The 17,583-nt window shown below is 46.1% G+C and overlaps 1 protein-coding gene across 7 annotated transcripts in view; it reads right to left on the bottom strand.

Moving 5' to 3' along the window:
* Positions 1–61: 61 nt before the first annotated feature.
* LOC128895339 (myb-like protein P) overlaps positions 62–17,583 on the bottom strand; it is a 91,918-nt gene continuing 74,396 nt past the window's right edge. For all 7 annotated transcript variants that reach the window (XM_054157856.1, XM_054157857.1, XM_054157854.1 and 4 more), the window contains 7 exons: positions 7,572–7,819; positions 5,821–6,322; positions 4,181–5,687; positions 2,653–3,402; positions 2,381–2,547; positions 1,946–2,145; positions 62–1,818 (listed from right to left, as the gene is read on the bottom strand). In XM_054157856.1, coding sequence (XP_054013831.1) covers positions 1,783–1,818; positions 1,946–2,145; positions 2,381–2,547; positions 2,653–3,402; positions 4,181–5,687; positions 5,821–6,322; positions 7,572–7,819 — 3,410 coding nt within the window. In that variant the 3' untranslated portion in view covers positions 62–1,782. The remainder of the gene's footprint in view (positions 1,819–1,945; positions 2,146–2,380; positions 2,548–2,652; positions 3,403–4,180; positions 5,688–5,820; positions 6,323–7,571; positions 7,820–17,583) is intronic.

Raw genomic sequence — 17,583 nt, 5'->3', positions numbered from 1 at the left:
CCCCCATTTGGTATCACTGTTCGTCTATATTACACATGACATTAAACGATATTTGTAACGATTTTCTATTGAAAACAATTTATTCGTCATAATATATCATGCATTCTTACATAATATATCCCTTATTACTTCTGAAAGGCACATACTTCATTTACGAGTTAAACACGTCAGAAATTTTCTGAGAGCGTTTGTAATTCTTTCACGTACTACTGTACATATCTCTAAACAGTACAACAAAATGGGCTCAGAACCTTTCTGACGTCTGGACATTCGAATCTGACCTAGGTGATAATTATCAATTATACAAGTCTAGGCAAGTGTTAAGTCGATTATCGGAGATACCAGGTGCTGGCGATACATATAAAAACGAAAAAAAGAAATGTCATCAAGGCTCCTGGGACTTCTCCATTCGCACGCTTATTTTCGTTACAGATCATTCGAAGTGCGTATTGGCAAGATTACATTATACTTCCTTAGGAACATTTTCGAAATCCGAAGCCGTGTCTATCGGATTTGGAAAATTTCGCTGCTGACGAATAAAAACGTAACAATAATCTGACTTCACCTAAATAGTACCATTTAGGTGAAACAAATCAAACATTAAGTACCCTTATACATATATATCGTGGTGTTTGCAACGAGACGTTCGCATGGTCGCGTGTAAATAAAAATTTGTTCCTTGGAGGTGTTGATTGAAAGAAATTTTTGTCGAGCCTCATACAACATAGGACCGCATAGGATTAATGGTAGAGCCAGTACATCGACATTCGGCAGACTATTTTTCCACCGAGTTCGCGAAGAACAGAATGCAAAGAGAAGCTTTTAAAAGTCATCTCCACCACGACGCGAATTCTGCTTCGAGAGACGTATATTAAATGTAAACGTTTCGACTCTGAACGTACGCAAGTCGTCGACCTAAGAGCGTAATTACGGGGAGCGAAATTGAAATTTTTCTTTTGTACTGTTTCGTTGAAGGAACTGACTAACGTGCAGGCTACGAATGCGAACAATTCTTATGAGACGTTGAACAGTGAATAAGCACACTGTAAATTGGACTGGTAAAAGTTAAACGGTAGGTATTCATTAGAGTATCTCAAAAAAAAATATTACAAATTTTAAACATATTTTGTTATTTTTGCATTTTTCTTTTGTGCGAATAAATAAACCAAACCGAATGTAACGAAATTGTGTGCGTGATGCTTAACCTTTCCATCGACGTATGTATACGCTTAGTGCAACGGTTTTGCGTATTTTAGATATTTATGGTGGGGTAACTCGAAGGGCGCCACAGTGAAAGGGTCAATTTTGTGATGCCGTTTCTTCGGTCGATGCTACTGTTCCTGGAGCTAACTAATCACATCCTAATTGTTCGTTACACTGTGTTTAATCGTATCGTTATTCGATTTTCCTACACGTTCGGCGAGCGCGTTTTCTCGTCGTTGAAGATGATTTTCTATCGATCGAGAAACAACGAGTCGACACCCTCGCTCCTCTCTTCAACGACATTAACTTACGGAAGCGACCTTTCGATCCGGGTCTATTAGCAATTACCGGCTTTCGTCTTAGAAAATATATAAAAAAAAAAAAAGAGACAAGTAAACTATATAAGAACTCCTTCACTCGCTTCTTACGGATGACAATGGGACGCGATTAAATAAGATAACATTGGTAATGTGACGACGATGCAACTATGATACTTAACGAGATAAAGCTGCGAATCGAATACTGTGGTAATGATGAATCATCGGATTAGTACAGATTTGTGGGGCGAGACGCGTCCCTTCAGTCCACCTTCGATGGCTGCACCCTTGGATACAACTGTAACAAAACGATTAGCATGGATCACAGCGATCTAAAAACAAATATAACATTGACAAATAGCATTTCGTAGGTAGGTAGATGGCCTCGTATTTGGACTCTTTCGCGGGGAAGGTCTGCAACTTACGCCAAGTAAATTCCGTGGCACGTAGCCTTCCTTGTGTCCCAGTTTGCTCCACCACCACTCCCTCTCGTTGTCGTCGCCCTTACGAAGCACAACCAGGGAGTCACCGTTCTTCAACGTCAGCTCGTCGCTGTGTTGCGCCTCGTAGTCAAACACGGCGTAGACCTGACCGTTGTTCATTATACCGAGCTTCTCCTGAACACCTGTAACGAGACGCAACAAGCTCGCGTTAATTGGTTACAAATAGTGCCAAGAATTCGAGGGATCAGGGTAACGATAATTGATCGACTCCATCGATCCTCACTTCCGTTACAAATGAGCTGTTTCGTTCAAGGGATTCTCGTACCACGCCTATCATTCGTACCGAATTTGATAGATGCATTAATCGGTATGGTTCATAGGCAAGGAGAGTGTACGATAATTTATCAAAGTACTAACTATACAAGTATTCCGAGCAGCCATCAAAGCCCTCTTCATCTTCCTCGCACTTCTCCGCCGCGGTTTCGTGGTCAGAAAGGGTGGTGGCGAAAATACAGGCTCCATGCTCCACTAGAAACCTAACCATCGACAGGTTGTTGCAGCTAGCGGCGCAATGTAACGGAGTCCTGTAACAAAAGTGTACGAATTAATCAAATAGGTTTAATCAAATAGATCTGAGAATCATTGAAGAAGATTCGAAACAGAGTAAGCACACAAACGTCAAGGCTTACCATCCGTCACTGTCCTGCGCGTTGACGTCGCAGCCAAACTCGACAAGGAACTTGACGATCTCCAGGTGACCGGCGCAAATGGCGTTGTGCAGGGCGGTGATGCCTTCGTCATTGGCTGAGCTAGGATTGGCCACTTCTTTGGCAGTCTTCTTTACCAGCTCGAGTTCACCCTCGAGACTAGCGTCTAGGAGGAGAGCCAGAGGATCAAAGGATACCCTCCTCGAGAGATTCGCCTTTCCGGTGCTGGATTTCAGGTTCCCCTTCTTCCTCCTCATCACATCGTTGCTCTTTCCGTCCAGGTCCAGTTCCGTTCTTCTGTCGCAGTCCTTCTGCGCCTTCGCCTTGTCCTCGATGTTGATCACGTTCAGAGCGTCGATGATGTCCGACTCTTCCAGCTTCTCATTGCTGATCACGTCCTCGATCGGGTTGCTCTTCTTGCAATTGTCCGTCGTATCGATGATCTGCTGCTGCTGTTGCTGTTGCTGCTGTTGTTGTTGCTCCGTTTGCATCAAGTCAGCTGGAATCTCGGTCTCCGGGAACAGGAACGCCGGTGGCATTTCAATTCGTCTGTTTATCGACACGTGAACATTGGATTTAGCGTAACGAAGCTTCGGCTGCTCGGAAATGGGCGCCTTCTTCAGGGTCAGAGGCCGAGCCTTGATGATTTGATGGTTGCCGAATTGCGTTTCCGTGGGAGACTCCGGTGGCTCTGACGTGGGAATCGGTGGCAAGTCCTCTTCCTTCTCTGTCCTGGGGAGGATTCGATAGAAACGTTAAAACGACACGGTTGGCTGCCACGTCCACCAATCGCAAATGTTTAATTATCGTTATCGAGCACGTGAAAGAGGAAGTCGAGGATCACCGACGTTTTCGAGAAGAGATTCTAAGTAACTCGACGTCACGACCAGGATATTCTCGAGCGACGAATGTCTAGGAATACAGATTCAAACGAAAAGCGCGCGTCGCCAGGAGGTCGATCAGTAACCAAGGCCTCGATCGATCGAAGAGCTCGCGACTACTAAAAGCTGTTGTCTCCGCGTACACAACAGCAGTCGTTCTATTTCGGTGTCTATTATTCGAGACAGGCTTCGATTCACCGGCCAAATCGATCGCGGACTAATTAACATTTATAATTAACCCAGTAATCGTTTTGTCATCCTGTGCCCGAAACCTTTGCCGTTCTCCACCATCAGCCTCGATCGATCGTTTTTCACTCGATTATCCCAGTCACGATCAAGGAAAGACTTTTTATTTTACGATTTCAAAGAATTTAATGTCCCCAGTTCGCGACGTGGTAACGATATTATGTACGTGTACCGAGAATGAAGGGTGTCATTGCTTGCGCTGATAGACAAGCGATCGAATGATGGATCAGAATTATATGATGTGTCCCATTGAAAGCAGGCCACCCCCAATATTCCCCGCCTTACAAAAATAGTATTGTATTAACAAATTAAATAGAAAATACAACAACTACTACTACTATTCTTGAACTCGCGAAAGAATACCGACGACAGATGATACCAACCTTGGGCTCAGCGCTATATTATTCTTGCAATCGCCACCCCCATCCGCGATGGTGTCCACCTTCTCGTGATGCGTGAGTCTCGGCGGAGGATTGGGCTTGCTAGGTTTCGGTGGCAACGCCGGCTTTGTCTTATCCTCGCCTAGACTCTTTCTCTCGTTCTCGTTCTTCAGCCTCTCGAACTCGAATGGTTTATCAGGCGTCTTCGTTGGGATCTCGAACTTGCCATTGTGGTCGTGCTTGGTCGTCGAGCTCTGCTCGTACTTATTATTCTCGAACTTGACTGGCTCCTGCTTGAACTGTTGCCCGCCAGGTTCGTACTTGTTGGGAGGTTCGTGCTTGAATGCCGTGTTCAACTCGTACTTGACCGACGGCCTCACCTCGTGCTGATCGTGTTTGCCATACTGCTGAGTGTTTTGGTTGGGGTCATACTTAGGCCCGTGATGCTGCTGCTCGTGCTTGGTCTGGCCACCAGTCTCGTACTTCCCTTGTTCGAGCTTAGGCGCGTTGTCGTACTTGGTCTGATTGCCGGGAGGTTGATCGTGTTTGCTCGACGGTTCGTAAAGCTTGGTGGATTGGCTGCTCTGCTCGTACTTGTTGTGCTCGTACTTGGGATGCTCGTACTTGATCTGGTGGGGATCGTACTTGAGCACAGGATTGGGCTCGTACCTCTGTTGCTCGTGCTTGGCTGACAACGCGTGCTCAAACTTCTCTTGGCCTTTCACCGAGTCAAACTTCATCTTTTCGTTCTGCTCGTTGTTGGACGACGAGCTCGTCAACGGTTGGATTTGGTTGTACCTCTGAACAGAGCCGCCGAAGTTAGGCCCGCTGGACGAAGAAGTGTGAATGGTCGTTGGCAGGTTAGGGGAGTGCTGAGACTGATAGGACGAGGACACGTGGCTGTTGGCCTGGATGGAATGCTGCTGGATGCCTGGATAGTTGTGCCTCGACGTGTACGTTTGTTCCTGATTGGTCTGATTGCTAGGCACCGATTGATTCGTTTGCTGTTGGTTCTGGGTGTTCAGACCGACGAAATTCTGCGCGTTTGCGTGTCCGCGACCTATCAAGCTCAAGGTCTGAGGCATCACCGGATGGATCTTCGTGGAGGATGTTTGATAGATTTGAGATTTCACGGAGAAACTTGGCGCTACGCTGGACACCGGCTTCTGATGAGTTTGGAGGTTTCGATGGTTTTGGGTTTGCGTGATGGAGATCGTCGTTCCTAGGCTAGACGCCGAGGAGCCAATGTTGTGCTGCTTTTGCTGGCCCGTTCCATGCTGTTGCTGCTGCTGCTGCTGCTGCTGCTGCGTTTGAGGTTGCTGTTGATGGTGAATTCGGAGATTCTGCGACAGTCCTTCCGGGCTGAAGCTGTGAACAGGACTGATCAGGTTATTGTTCGTGCTATTGTTATTATTGTTGTTATTATTGCACGTCTGCTGAGTATTTATCTGCATGCTAGCGATGTTTTGGTTGTGCTGCTGCTGGTTGGTACCCAGTAGCTGCGATTGACCTGGAAGAAAGAAAGCAATACTCACGATCAAGACTGAATTATGTTAGCTCGAGGTAGTATCGAGATAGTCATGGACAATGGGTTGGGACGTTACGCTACAAGCTTTAATCCGAATTACAGAGATTCCACGAACCTTGGATATGCGATTGGGATTGGCTATGAGCGATCTGATGCCCAAATTGCTGGAAGGCCGCCCTCTGACCCAGCTGGGAAGCGCTGGCCGAGTGCTGGATCTTGTTTTTGTTGACGTCGTCTTCGGCAGCCTTGAAGTTCACCGTGAATTTGGTGTTGTACGGCAGCGTCTGATACTTCGGATCGTTCTTATTCAGATTGAAGTCGTTGTCGTTCGGTATGTGGGAGTAGGGCTCGATCGCAGCTATGTTCCCAGCAGGTCTAGACTTTCCTCCAGCGTTGAAGTCCAGTTTGGACTCCGTGAATCCCGTGTTGGCGTTGGTGCGGTTCCCAGAGCCTAGCTGTTGACTCAGCCGTTGATTCAAGGCTCTCTTGCGCTGAAGACGACCCTGAAGCTGAGCTATCCTCGCGTCGATCGACGCCATTTCCGCCTGTCGCTGAGCCAGGGCCAACCGTTGCTGGGACACCACTTGGTTCTGCTGCTCGTTCATCTTGTTACGGTACTGTCGACGAGAAAAGGAAATCGTTTCTGTTGAATCTGTCAGAATTGAACACGATTATAGGAATCATCTTCGAATGTATCATATGACTCGTTCGACATGACTGTCACAGGATGATCGATGAACATTCCGAGGTTAAGAGCGAACTACGCTTAACTTTGAAATGGACTGTGGACGTCAGTTTTGCAATTCCACTGGACAAATTCTTTCGCTGATATAGCGTAATGTGGCTAATGAAGTGTTGGACAAAAGTGGTAATCTAGAAATTCAGATTCCCATATCAAGTAGTCTTTAATTATAGACACGATGCAACAGGAAGGACCAGATGGACGATCAAAGAGACCTTCTAAGGCTACCCTTGGACTACAGTCGTCAGCTTTGAAACTTTACTGGACAAACACCTTCACCGATATACCAGGATTTAGTAGACGGAATATCGAACAGAAACTCGAGTCTGGAAGCTCCAGCTCTAATACTGAGCATTCTTTAATTGCAGACAGACGTAGCAAGATGCATCAAAAGGACGATCGATGAAACGTTCTAAGGCTATAGTCGTCAGGCTTGAAATTCCACTGGGCAAATACCTTCATCGATATAACAGGATTCAGTAGATGAATTATTGAACAGGAATTATAGTTTAGAAGCTCCGATTCTGATACAGAATATTTTGTAATTGTAGACGGAATGAAACAAACAGACCTTCTAAGCCTTCTACTAATTACAGTTAGTCCTAGAATAGTCTTAAAGGGCGGGAAAGGTAGAAAAGTTCTTGGCCGTTGACGACGTTGCTCGGTAACTAACCACTGAAAGGATCCCAGAGGAGCGTCCGTTCTCATCGAGTATCCGCGAAACGCTTTAGCTCCGGACCTTTCAGCTTCCCGAAATCGAACTGTCCAGCCGCCAGTGGCAGGGAGCAATTTACTGCAAATGGAACGCGCGATCAGAAATGCAGCCGCCATCGCGAACGGACAAAAGGACCTTCATCCTTCGCGAATTCCATCGCCGAGTAGTTGAACGATCTTGCAGCGTGGATGAAAGCATCTAAGGTCCGACAAACGATAGAATCGACTCGAAAGACCCCCGGGCGAGAGGAATTGTGCCACCATTTACCCCGCTGGCTGGTAGATTAGACTGCGATAGTATTTAACCCTGGCTGAGTCAATTTCACGATGTCGAGCTTCTGTCTTTCTCTCGGCCAAATCGATTCTTTCATCTGTAGGACGTTAGAATAGAAGAAGAGCAAAGGTCTCACCATAAGCTCCCTCCTGAGCTTTTCGAGCTCGGCGCTGGCTGGCGTCGACAAGTGACCGCTGCCAGCACCGCCGACGCCGCCACCGCCGACGCCTCCAGCGCCTCCATTTCCAGCCCCAGTGCCCGCTGCGTTCTGTCGACCTCGTAGCTCCTCCAGCTGCCTCGTCAGCTCCTCGACCTTTGCCACGGCCAACGAGAGTTCCTTCTCCTTCTCGTTGAACAGCGCTCGTATGCAGTCCAGGTCCGAGGCTGAAACAAAAAGAAAAAAAACAGACATTTTACACGAATGCATCCAACAGTCTAATTTTCTAAAAGACGATAAATTCCATCGATGATAAATCCTGTCGACTACAAGCTTAGTTTTCTACGATCAATCGCCTAAAAGCCAAGTTTCGTCTTCTGTAGTCCATCATCTGGCACCAACCATCAGAGCCAAATTAAGGGATGAACTTTAGGGGCAACAGCTCGAGGGCTCCTCTGTTCGAAGGGTCTTCAAAGATTAATTTGAAGCAATTCGATCAACTCAACCGCAAGCGTCAGCCCACTACAATCTCCTCGTGTCTACTCGTAGCAATCGATTCACTTCTTCAATCTCTCGCTATCAAAACAGCGCTGCGTATACCATTCGTGTTAATTTATAATTAATGCTCCTCGTCGACATCTCAGGATACGAATGACTTACATCGAGTTTCTAGAATCTGGATGCTAAGGATAGCAAGAAAACTGTTATCTATACCGCCAACCTAAGAAACATCGCCAGTTGTGTTACAGAAGCCGATGAATAATTACATCTTACGTCAGAGAAGATAATTATTATCGGAGTACACAGCCGATCAAAGAACAAATACAGATGACAAGTGTTTTTCGAGCGTTTCGTAATAGTTTCCTCTCTTAGAAACGCAAAAAAAAGCACTTTGAAATGTCGTTGAAGCCCTGAGGAACAAGATCGACTGTTCTAGACGTAGAATTCTCGCTGTTTCAAAGAGACGGGACACGAATATCGTCCTTCAAAGTATTCCTTCGATTCGATATCGGTCCACCTTCCTCTTCGTTTGAAGCGTGAACCGGAAACTGATTCGATATCCCTGCAAAGGCGCCAAGGAGACTTCTGACCGACCGTTTAATCCAGCGAAGCAATACTTTTCCTAGATGAAACTTTCTTTTAATTATTTCCCTCGGCGTTTGACCGCCTGCCATCGTCGACCTCGTCGCGATCTTTCATCGGAGTTTTAATTTTGCTCGGATGGACATGTCCTTAAAACGAACGTGAAACTATCGGAAACAGGAAACATCAAGTCTCTGACGTTATGAAACGAAGAGCCGAGGAATGTTTTTAAACAAGTTCTATCGTGGAATCCGGACAGGATCGAAGGTCTGAACGATTCCAGCCTCGATCCTCGAACCTTCAACGCGGCTGGACGTGTTTTCCAGCGAACCGAGCTGGAAAACATCGCAGCGGAACCATTCAACCGCGATGAACTGTCTCGTTTCGATATCGCCAGAGAAGAATGGCCTCGAGAGCCAGCGAACGACGTGTCGCCTCTAAGAGGACAGCCTATCCAAGGAGAAGAAACGAAGGGAAACGATCCTCTGGTTCGTTCCAGGAACCACCTTCTACCCAGCAGATCTATTTATCAGGAGAAAAGTGTTTCTCTTGAAAGTATGGCGGTTGATGCGAGGAGCGCGATTCGACCGGTCACGTTCCATTTCTTTATCTTTAGCGCCTCATTTCCTTCTCAGGGCGGCAATTCTTATCGCGGACTCTTGAAATTTTTCGTTCGATGTCCACGAGGGAAAGAAGTACCACCGAGACCTCGAAGCAGGGGTGAACGGGTAAGCTAAAGATGGTCAAAGTTGCTTAAAATTAATTTAAAAAAAAAGAATTGTTCATAAATTAACAGCAGCTTTGGAATTTTGTTACCTAATAAAGCGTTTCTTTTGTAAGACGTTGTATATCTTCTTAAAATTTCACGACGCTTGGGAAACGCCCCGGTTCGTCCTCCACCGCAGGGCAATTCCAGGGCGCTAAACCATTAGCGTTGCATTTAATTTGACGCAGTCTCGGGTGCGGATCCGGATTTGTAAAAGCGTAGCGCTCGTTTGTTTCCGCGGCCCGTGTTTCTCGGGGCTTTGACCGCCTTAACGTCATTTCCCGCGGGAGAAAGACGGAAAATACGAGGAAAAATCGTCGACGCCTGGGAAACGGGAGCCGAGGACGATGGAAAACGCTGAAAAATGCGGAGGCACCTTTTGTCGCGTTCCTTCTTTCGAGCAACGATCGGCCGCTACCACGCCTTATTAGACTTTTCATTTCCCATTCTCCGTTTATTTTTTATCTTATTTCTTCCCTTTTCTTCGCGGGGAACGCCCTGCATTCCGTTTATTGCGTCGCGACGAAAAGCCGGGTGACTTTCGTGCTCGCGTACGTGCGTTACACATATTCGTCGTGGGACCAGCGAGGTAGCCAGAAAAATTCCCAATTTTCTTTGAAGTCGCGGACTAGGGACGCAAGAAAGCGCATTCCTCGTCCTCGTTGAAAGAAAAGTGTAGTGCGTGCTTCTGTGCGTCAGCTTCCCGGATGGCTAACTCGAAAATTACACGGTCCTCGAGAGCAACGAGGCGACTTTGCTTCGGTAGAATACACGAGGCTAGCTGTAAATTTCTTCGTTTTTCGTACAGTCGATTATTTCTGTTAACGCTTAAAACAGAGTCGATAAGCATTCAGGTGCGAGTGTACCATTCGTCGATGATACTCGCACCAGTAACGAAACATGATCAGCCGCGATTACCCGCGCGGAATAATTATCCGCGAATAATTGGAAATGAAATATTCTCCAATTGTGACGACGCGAGTGCCGTTAATGACCGCGCTACAAAAGACTCCAGTAGCGCATCAAGTTTGTCTCGTGTTTCTTAGCGCCGACGAGTTTTTGAAAAACAAATAAATTAACGGATGGAGTGCTAGTTGAAGAGAGATTCCCGATGTGTTGTTGTTTAATTAAGCGGCACCCTTTTCATTGGTGCATACAATTGAGCGCAACGCTGGACTAGACGAACGCGACTCATCGATGCAGCCCGCCTACGCTGTCGCGTTATTTACTGGAACGATCTCTTCGCATCATTGTTAACGACCGGTGAATCTTCGATCGCTTAACAATATCAATTAAACACGTTTCAACGTTGGACGCTTTATCATTTGATCGGTTAGATTACGTTCGTCGTTAGCTTGAATCATTTATACTAATATTGTAAAGAAGCGAAATTTGTTTGTATGTAGGGGGTAATCTCTGGAACGACTGAACCGATTTTATCACACGGGTGAAATCGCGAGAAACAACAGCTCGTTCGAAATTGAACAAACCCGCGGTGTGTAAACGACCCTATAAACTTTACGTTTACGTCAAAAGGTAAACACGATTCGAACATTCATCGACTAGAATGTATTCAGGGATCGAGGGTTCAGCTTATAAAATCGATTTCCACGAGAGTTCGCACGGCCAGTTTCCGCGGTTCGAGGAGTCTGTCGAGTTTTCCGCAGAAAAAAACCACATGGTATCGATTTCCACGATACAATTACACGCCCAAGCGTGTCCGTATCCTCTGAATAATTAACGCCCGGCATCTTCTGGATCGGTGGAGCTCTATGAATCGCTTCGGGGTTGATTTACGGTGTCATTGTGGTCACTGGCCGCCGTTGATTATCGATTCCGCGGGGGCGCGATATGCATATTAAATTGTGTCTCGAACGGGGCGCAGCTGCCGACCCTTCCGAAATAAATGGCCCATCCCTAATTGGCGGTACGAGCCAAATTAGCTCCTCGAGAAGTGGTTACTTAGCATTCGCGATGAGAAGTCAAACATTCGGGGTGAGACTTCTCTTTTACTTCCGTTTTCCCTTCGATTGCCGTTCGTGGATTCTTTCAGCTACAGGGCTAAACGATCGAAGAGAAATTCGTCATTTTTTAGAGGGTTGAGAGGATGTACAGCTCCCGTACCAGAAATCCATTTGCCATCCACGGACTCGTGCCGCGCCGCGGATATATCCAGTCTCGAAAACCAATGACAGGCTGCGACGAGCGAGTTTCGCGTGCGAATGTCGGCATCCGTCGGCTGCCCATAGGCTATAGATACCCAGAATTCGATAATGGAATTCTAGGTCATCGAACAATCGCGCGACGCGACGATACATCATTCTCGGCGAGATTATGGACCTCGTAGCGGCACTAAACTATGTACCCAGCCCACCGATACGCGGATTCGCGAACAGTTAATTTTAGCGAGTTCATGAACGATGGATTCGATGCTTCGTCTTAATTTAGCAGAGGGGATCGATCCACGCCCCTCGACAATTGACCGATTTTCGACCGATTTCATTACCTCGACAAATTTTTTTGTTTAATCTGCATTCCTTCCCTGACGTCTTACAAGTCGGTGAGAGAAGCGTAATGATTTTACCTTACGAACAAAATAATCATCGAAAAATTAAGCGACACCTTGGAAAGTGAAATTGCAACCAACAAACAACAGTTTCGTTACCTCTGACGGATTCCATCGACTCCAAGGACTCCTGGCCGTAGTCGCAAAGTTATTTCCTCGTATCTCAGAGGCAAGGAGGAAGCGGTTTTTCCTTTTTCACCTGCGATCGTAAAACCGGAATGAAAGCAAAGTCGACGCGTTCGAAAAATCGGAACCGAGGGACGATGGTTCTCGATGAGTCGGGAACAGAAGGCTCCGACGAACAAGGCGAAACTTCTACCGCCAACGTGTGTGGTTGGGGAAAGGGGGGTGGGGGGGGGGTCTTCGACTCTGCTCCCTCGTGAATACAAAATTTCGAGATGAAACTCGTACATCCGCCACGGCTTCGGAAACTTTTCTCGCGCACGGTTGAAGACGCCGCACTCTTCTGCACGTTCGACGCGACGCGACGAAATCTTGAAACGCTCCGAAGCCGCGAAGTCGACTCCTACAGGACGAAGGGGGTGGTTTACGGCGGGATTAGGATTCCCACCCATCTTGGGAAGTCCGTGTTGTAGTTTATTCCCCCCGGGCCGAAGTGGTCGAAACCCTGTGACGAAAGTTTGGAAAAGATCGGGCACGAACGATGCCACTGGATTCAATTCCGATGACTGATCGCTGCCGCGGGCCTCCGCCAAACAAGCTCCATTCGATCCGAAAAGCTTTAGCGTTCTTGGAAAGAGCGTTGCGTGAGTAGATCCTTGATTATTGTACGAAGAGAGTCCTTTGCGTTAAAAATGTCTATTATTTTAAAAAAGTCCACGCGTGGCCAGCGCTGGGTAGCAACCCACCAATTGGCTCGCGGATCTGTACAGGCCCTTCGATAGCTATAAAATGTCCGTTCCTTCGGTTTTATTTCCAACGAAACAACTCCGCTTCGCCTCGCCCGTCACTTCGAGACCCCATTTCCCGCGGAAACGAGATTTCCTGATCAGGAGAGCCTACGGACTGTCGCGCGGGATTCGAGGTGGAACCTGAAGAGAAGAACGGGTTTTAGGACGCGGCATTCCTTTTGCGTGAATACTCCAAAGTATTCGATTCTTGAAGATTCGACTCCTCGAGGACTTGGCAATAAACTTGACAGCGAGAAGAGTTAGCCGTCCAGTGGCCTATATTATAATTAAAGTTTGAAGAAACTTGGCATCGAGTAAAGTTAGCCATGGGACGGTTTAAATTATAATTAAAGGTGGAAGAAACTTAACTCAATGAAAAGGTGGCCATCTAAGGAGCCAAATTGAAAACTGCGGGAAAGAAAAACTTTCCAATCGAGTCTACGTATTAAAATTTCATATTTTAACTAGTCTTTCTCGTTGCTAAGTTTGTGGAAACTTGAATTATTAGCTCAACGCTAAATAACCAAAAACGGGAAAATATTCTTGCTGGATACCATGCGTCTCAGAAGAGATGGAGAACCGTCGTAAGCAATATCTGCGTGTATAGGTATCGTGTAACTCCGAAATGCAGTATACTTCTAAAAATTCAATTTCGGGTTCGCGTTTGCCGACGGGGATAGGGCTTTCGACGCAACACGAAAGACAAAAACGGAGCACGGATCGCGATGATTCTTTTTTCCTCTGTTTTATTTGTTCTCCGCATGGGAGCGAGCGATGTTTCGCTCGATCATGTTCGTGCTTCATCGAAACGAGATTCCGCGATCGGAAAGGGGTCACGGTTGCGTTAACCCAGTTCGAGGAAATTTAGCCGCCGCGAACCGGGAGAAACCTGGAAATATCGCGGCCAGATCCTCGCGGGAGGCAGAGATATCTTCCTGACAAGAAGAGGTCACGATCGAAAGAAGCGTTTCTTGCTCGAAACCGTGCGCATAATGACAAAATAAACACATGTATACTTTAAGGAGGTACACGGGTTTTAAGGGCGAAAAAGGATGCACATTTCTATACATTTTTTCGAAAAAACTAACCGAATTATATTATTTTAGCTTATGTTGCTTGAAAAAAATACAATATTTCATATTTCTATAAAATTATAGAAAATGTGCTTCCTTTTTGGCCCCTCAAAACCCATGTAACCCCTTAAAGTTTTATGGGTGGCTAACTCGTTTACAGAGTTATAGAGCATCATATAGAGCATTTATTCGACGAGTACCAAAAATGGCTAATTTCGAAGTTTGCTCTTCTGCATGGCCAGTACAAACATGCCAGGCGAGCAGCCAACTGCGTTCTGCGTTCAAGAGCAACGCGGATCCGGTGCTCGGTAATTGCCAGGCTCGCGGCGCGTAATCGCTAATTGCAGAAAAACTCGCAACTGCGAGGAATCGAGATATTTTCGTTCCTGCTTTTCCACCAAGTAAAATTAAAAATACAGAATTCGCTCGTTAGAAGCGTAATTAAATAAGAAAAGCGGCTGGCCGTTGTTAATGCTGCGAACGTTTAAACGTGTATTGCCTTTTCTTGCCGCGTTCCAGCGAGTCGGTTAACTTCTGGAATCGCATTTACCGTATCACAGATTTTTCTCGCAATTTTATCTTCATTTTTGGGATTAATTTCGTGCTCATTTTTGTGCGCCTATCTTCGCGATTTTCTACTCACCCTGTACATTTCGCGAGATGGAGGAACATAGGCTCATCACCCCGTCTTGTCCGGAGTTCCCCTACCGAACTAAAGAAACGCGATATTCTTGGCATTCGCTCATCAATTTATATCCGCGTTGCATCCGAACTGGATCAAGGCCTCGATAGCCTCCTTTCCGCGTTCATCCCTTGTTTAATAATCTAAAGAAGCCATTAGTGGCGCTCCGGAGAATTATTCCTTTCAAGTGTCAACGAGAATTCCTTATTTTTATTGCCCTCCACCTGGTGTGTCCGGACAAATGGAATCAACGATAACGAGTCCATTAAGATAGCTGATCAAGGGGGATTTTGTACTTTCTCAAAAAGGTCTTGTTGTTTCGTTTTTTTCCATTTTCTTGGCCGTTCGAGCTTCTTTAGTGCTCTCTAAAGTACCACGTTCCGAAAATTAAAGAATTTCTCACGATTACTGTGTTCAATGAATAATTATTCTGAACCCCTCAGCCTCCAGTAGAAGCATCGCTCCCCTCGGGACCACTACCGGGTTCCCTCCTTTCCAGATAAGCACTGCTTTCGAATCGCAGGGAAAATCGAGTCGACTATCCGGTCCAAGTTTTTCGATCGGACTTTCTCCGGTTGGCGTTCGTGAGATAATGGCGAAACTCGAGGAAAAAAAAATGTTTAATCCCGTGAAAGGGTCGCCCTCGGCTTTTGAACTGTGTCCCAAGCGAGATAAAGCCGAGGTACGCGCGATCGTGGCAACTTTCCAGATTTGAAACTCCGCGACTCGAAACGATTACATTAAAATTTCGATCGGGAGGAGATTCAACAGCGCGGAAAGTTGAGAATTATAGTCGGTCGACTCGTTATTTCAACTTCTTGTTTCTTTGTCTTTAATTCGAATAAAGTGTTCGCATAAAGTTTGCCCCGAAAGAGCGAAGGATTCAATTTTGAAAACCGTAGCAATCGCGGCGAACCTACATTCAGGTTTGTTTTTGGAAGCGTCGGTGCTCTCCACCCACGAGTTGCACGAATCTCGACACGACACGCATTTTACAGCAGGGTAGAAGCGGTTTATCGGTCCTCGAGGCGGTCGCCGAATGTTAAAGTAGTCCTGTTTTACGATGCCTCGTAAAGCTGAGTGGCCGCACACGCTTTTGCTTCGTCTGCTCCGTTTCCGTCGCAGCTTCTAAACACCGTTTGCAATTTTACATTTCCAATTCCCCCGCGTATCCCTCGCACGGCATATTTTCGAAACCGGTTGCACTTTCCAATTTTAGCGCGTATACCTTTTACGATATATACTTCGCGTCGCTTGCAATTTCGAATCTAGGATGCTGTGATTTGCTTGGCCCGAGGGAAGGGGAAAATCCTGATCGGAACTTATAATATTCAAGAAAATTACAAAAGTTTTTTTTTTCCTTCTGCGAAGCGTCCCAAAGGATTACCTAAGAAGACTCGATTAGAGACGCTCGATTTATGTGGCACGGAACGAAAATACACTCCTTTTGCAGTTCGAGGGGGCGTCGCCATTCTTGAAACTTCGAGACGGTTCGAAAGTTCAGCGTACCTGGAAGAGTCTATGGAGACTTAGTTTAAGCTCGAGGAAAAATTAATTAAGACCCGTGTCCGCGTTGAATATCTGATCCCGTTTTCACGCGTATATTTCGGGTTTATTACAATTTCTCTGTCGTACGTTGCATCATATAGATGGAGGGACTGAACGCACTTAAGGGTAGTTTTGGTTCGAAGCCTTTTATTATCTTCCGAATTGATGCAGGCTACCTAATGATAAAAGCAAACTGGGAGGAAGATTTATCGCGGACTCTTAGCAGTCTGGAATCCTAAATCGCCGTAATTATTTCTCCGGGCGTTTCAACGTGTCTGCGACTAATCTTCTAAAAGTGTCAGCGGAAAAGGTTGCTCGACTCTCGCAGGGGATGTACCATACCTGTCTCCAAACACAAATGTTCAATGCTCCGACTTAGAACGTTATTTCTCGTAATAGTTTCTCCGTTCCTTAAGTTGGGCCACTTAACATTTGCGCAAAATATTATCAAAACTGAAAAGGATTAGGTTTAGCTTTCCTTGCAAGGCAGTAGAGAACGGAAAATTAGCTTGCAAAAGGCGTACGAAATTATCGCTCGTTACATCGTAGCGCAAACGGTCAATTACACTACTCTTCGCTCCCTTTTTTCAATCCTTGCTGTTTGCTCTCGTCCTCTTCCTTTGACCGGCGTGAATGTAAATTACGAACCGATTCGATTTTCATCGTAATTTTTGCACGCGTTTCCGACCTCCGTTACACAGGGGAATCCCACCTTTACAATTTTAAAATATCCCTCTTAAAGAGCATGTAATTTTTGTTCCTTTTGTAAAAGTTTCTTAGAATACTGTATTCGAACTGGGTGTATGCTATTCACTATTTAAAAGAATATTCGAAATACGTTTTCTCGCAACTTTACTCAGCTTTGCTAGGTGATTCCGAATCTAGGAACGAGTCTGCCGCGAGTGAATCAATCGCGGAGTAGCATATTGCGCGTATGGAGCGAGGAGAAACCTCCAGAGAGTCTCTGGAACGAGGTGATTTTCGTTCAAAATCTACAACGGGCGGTCTTTAAAACGTAATCGTTCTCCATTTCGACGGTTATATACCGATTTACATTTCAAGCGTACCAGAGAGCTGGATCGCTTCTTTGCGAGAACGCGGGGGTTGGGGAAACTTCTGCCAGTGGCAATGGGAAGAACGATACGCCTCGCCGGAACGTTAAATGTCAGATTTAATATCTGAACCCCATTCTCTGCTTTCAAAGGACCTGGCTGAATCGTATTTTAATGGCTACGTTCGGTAATCTCCGCAACTTCCTCCACCTGCTTTTCCGTCGTTTTCGCTAATTTTTGTATTTCGTTTCGGTACGCTAAATCAGCATTAATAGCAAGAATAATAACAACGTACTGGTTACATCATAGC

Source organism: Hylaeus anthracinus, unplaced genomic scaffold, assembly GCF_026225885.1.
Source record: "Hylaeus anthracinus isolate JK02 unplaced genomic scaffold, UHH_iyHylAnth1.0_haploid 5, whole genome shotgun sequence".
Classification (NCBI taxonomy): Eukaryota; Metazoa; Arthropoda; class Insecta; order Hymenoptera; family Colletidae; genus Hylaeus; species Hylaeus anthracinus.
This window is presented reverse-complemented; position numbering and strand designations above follow the sequence as displayed.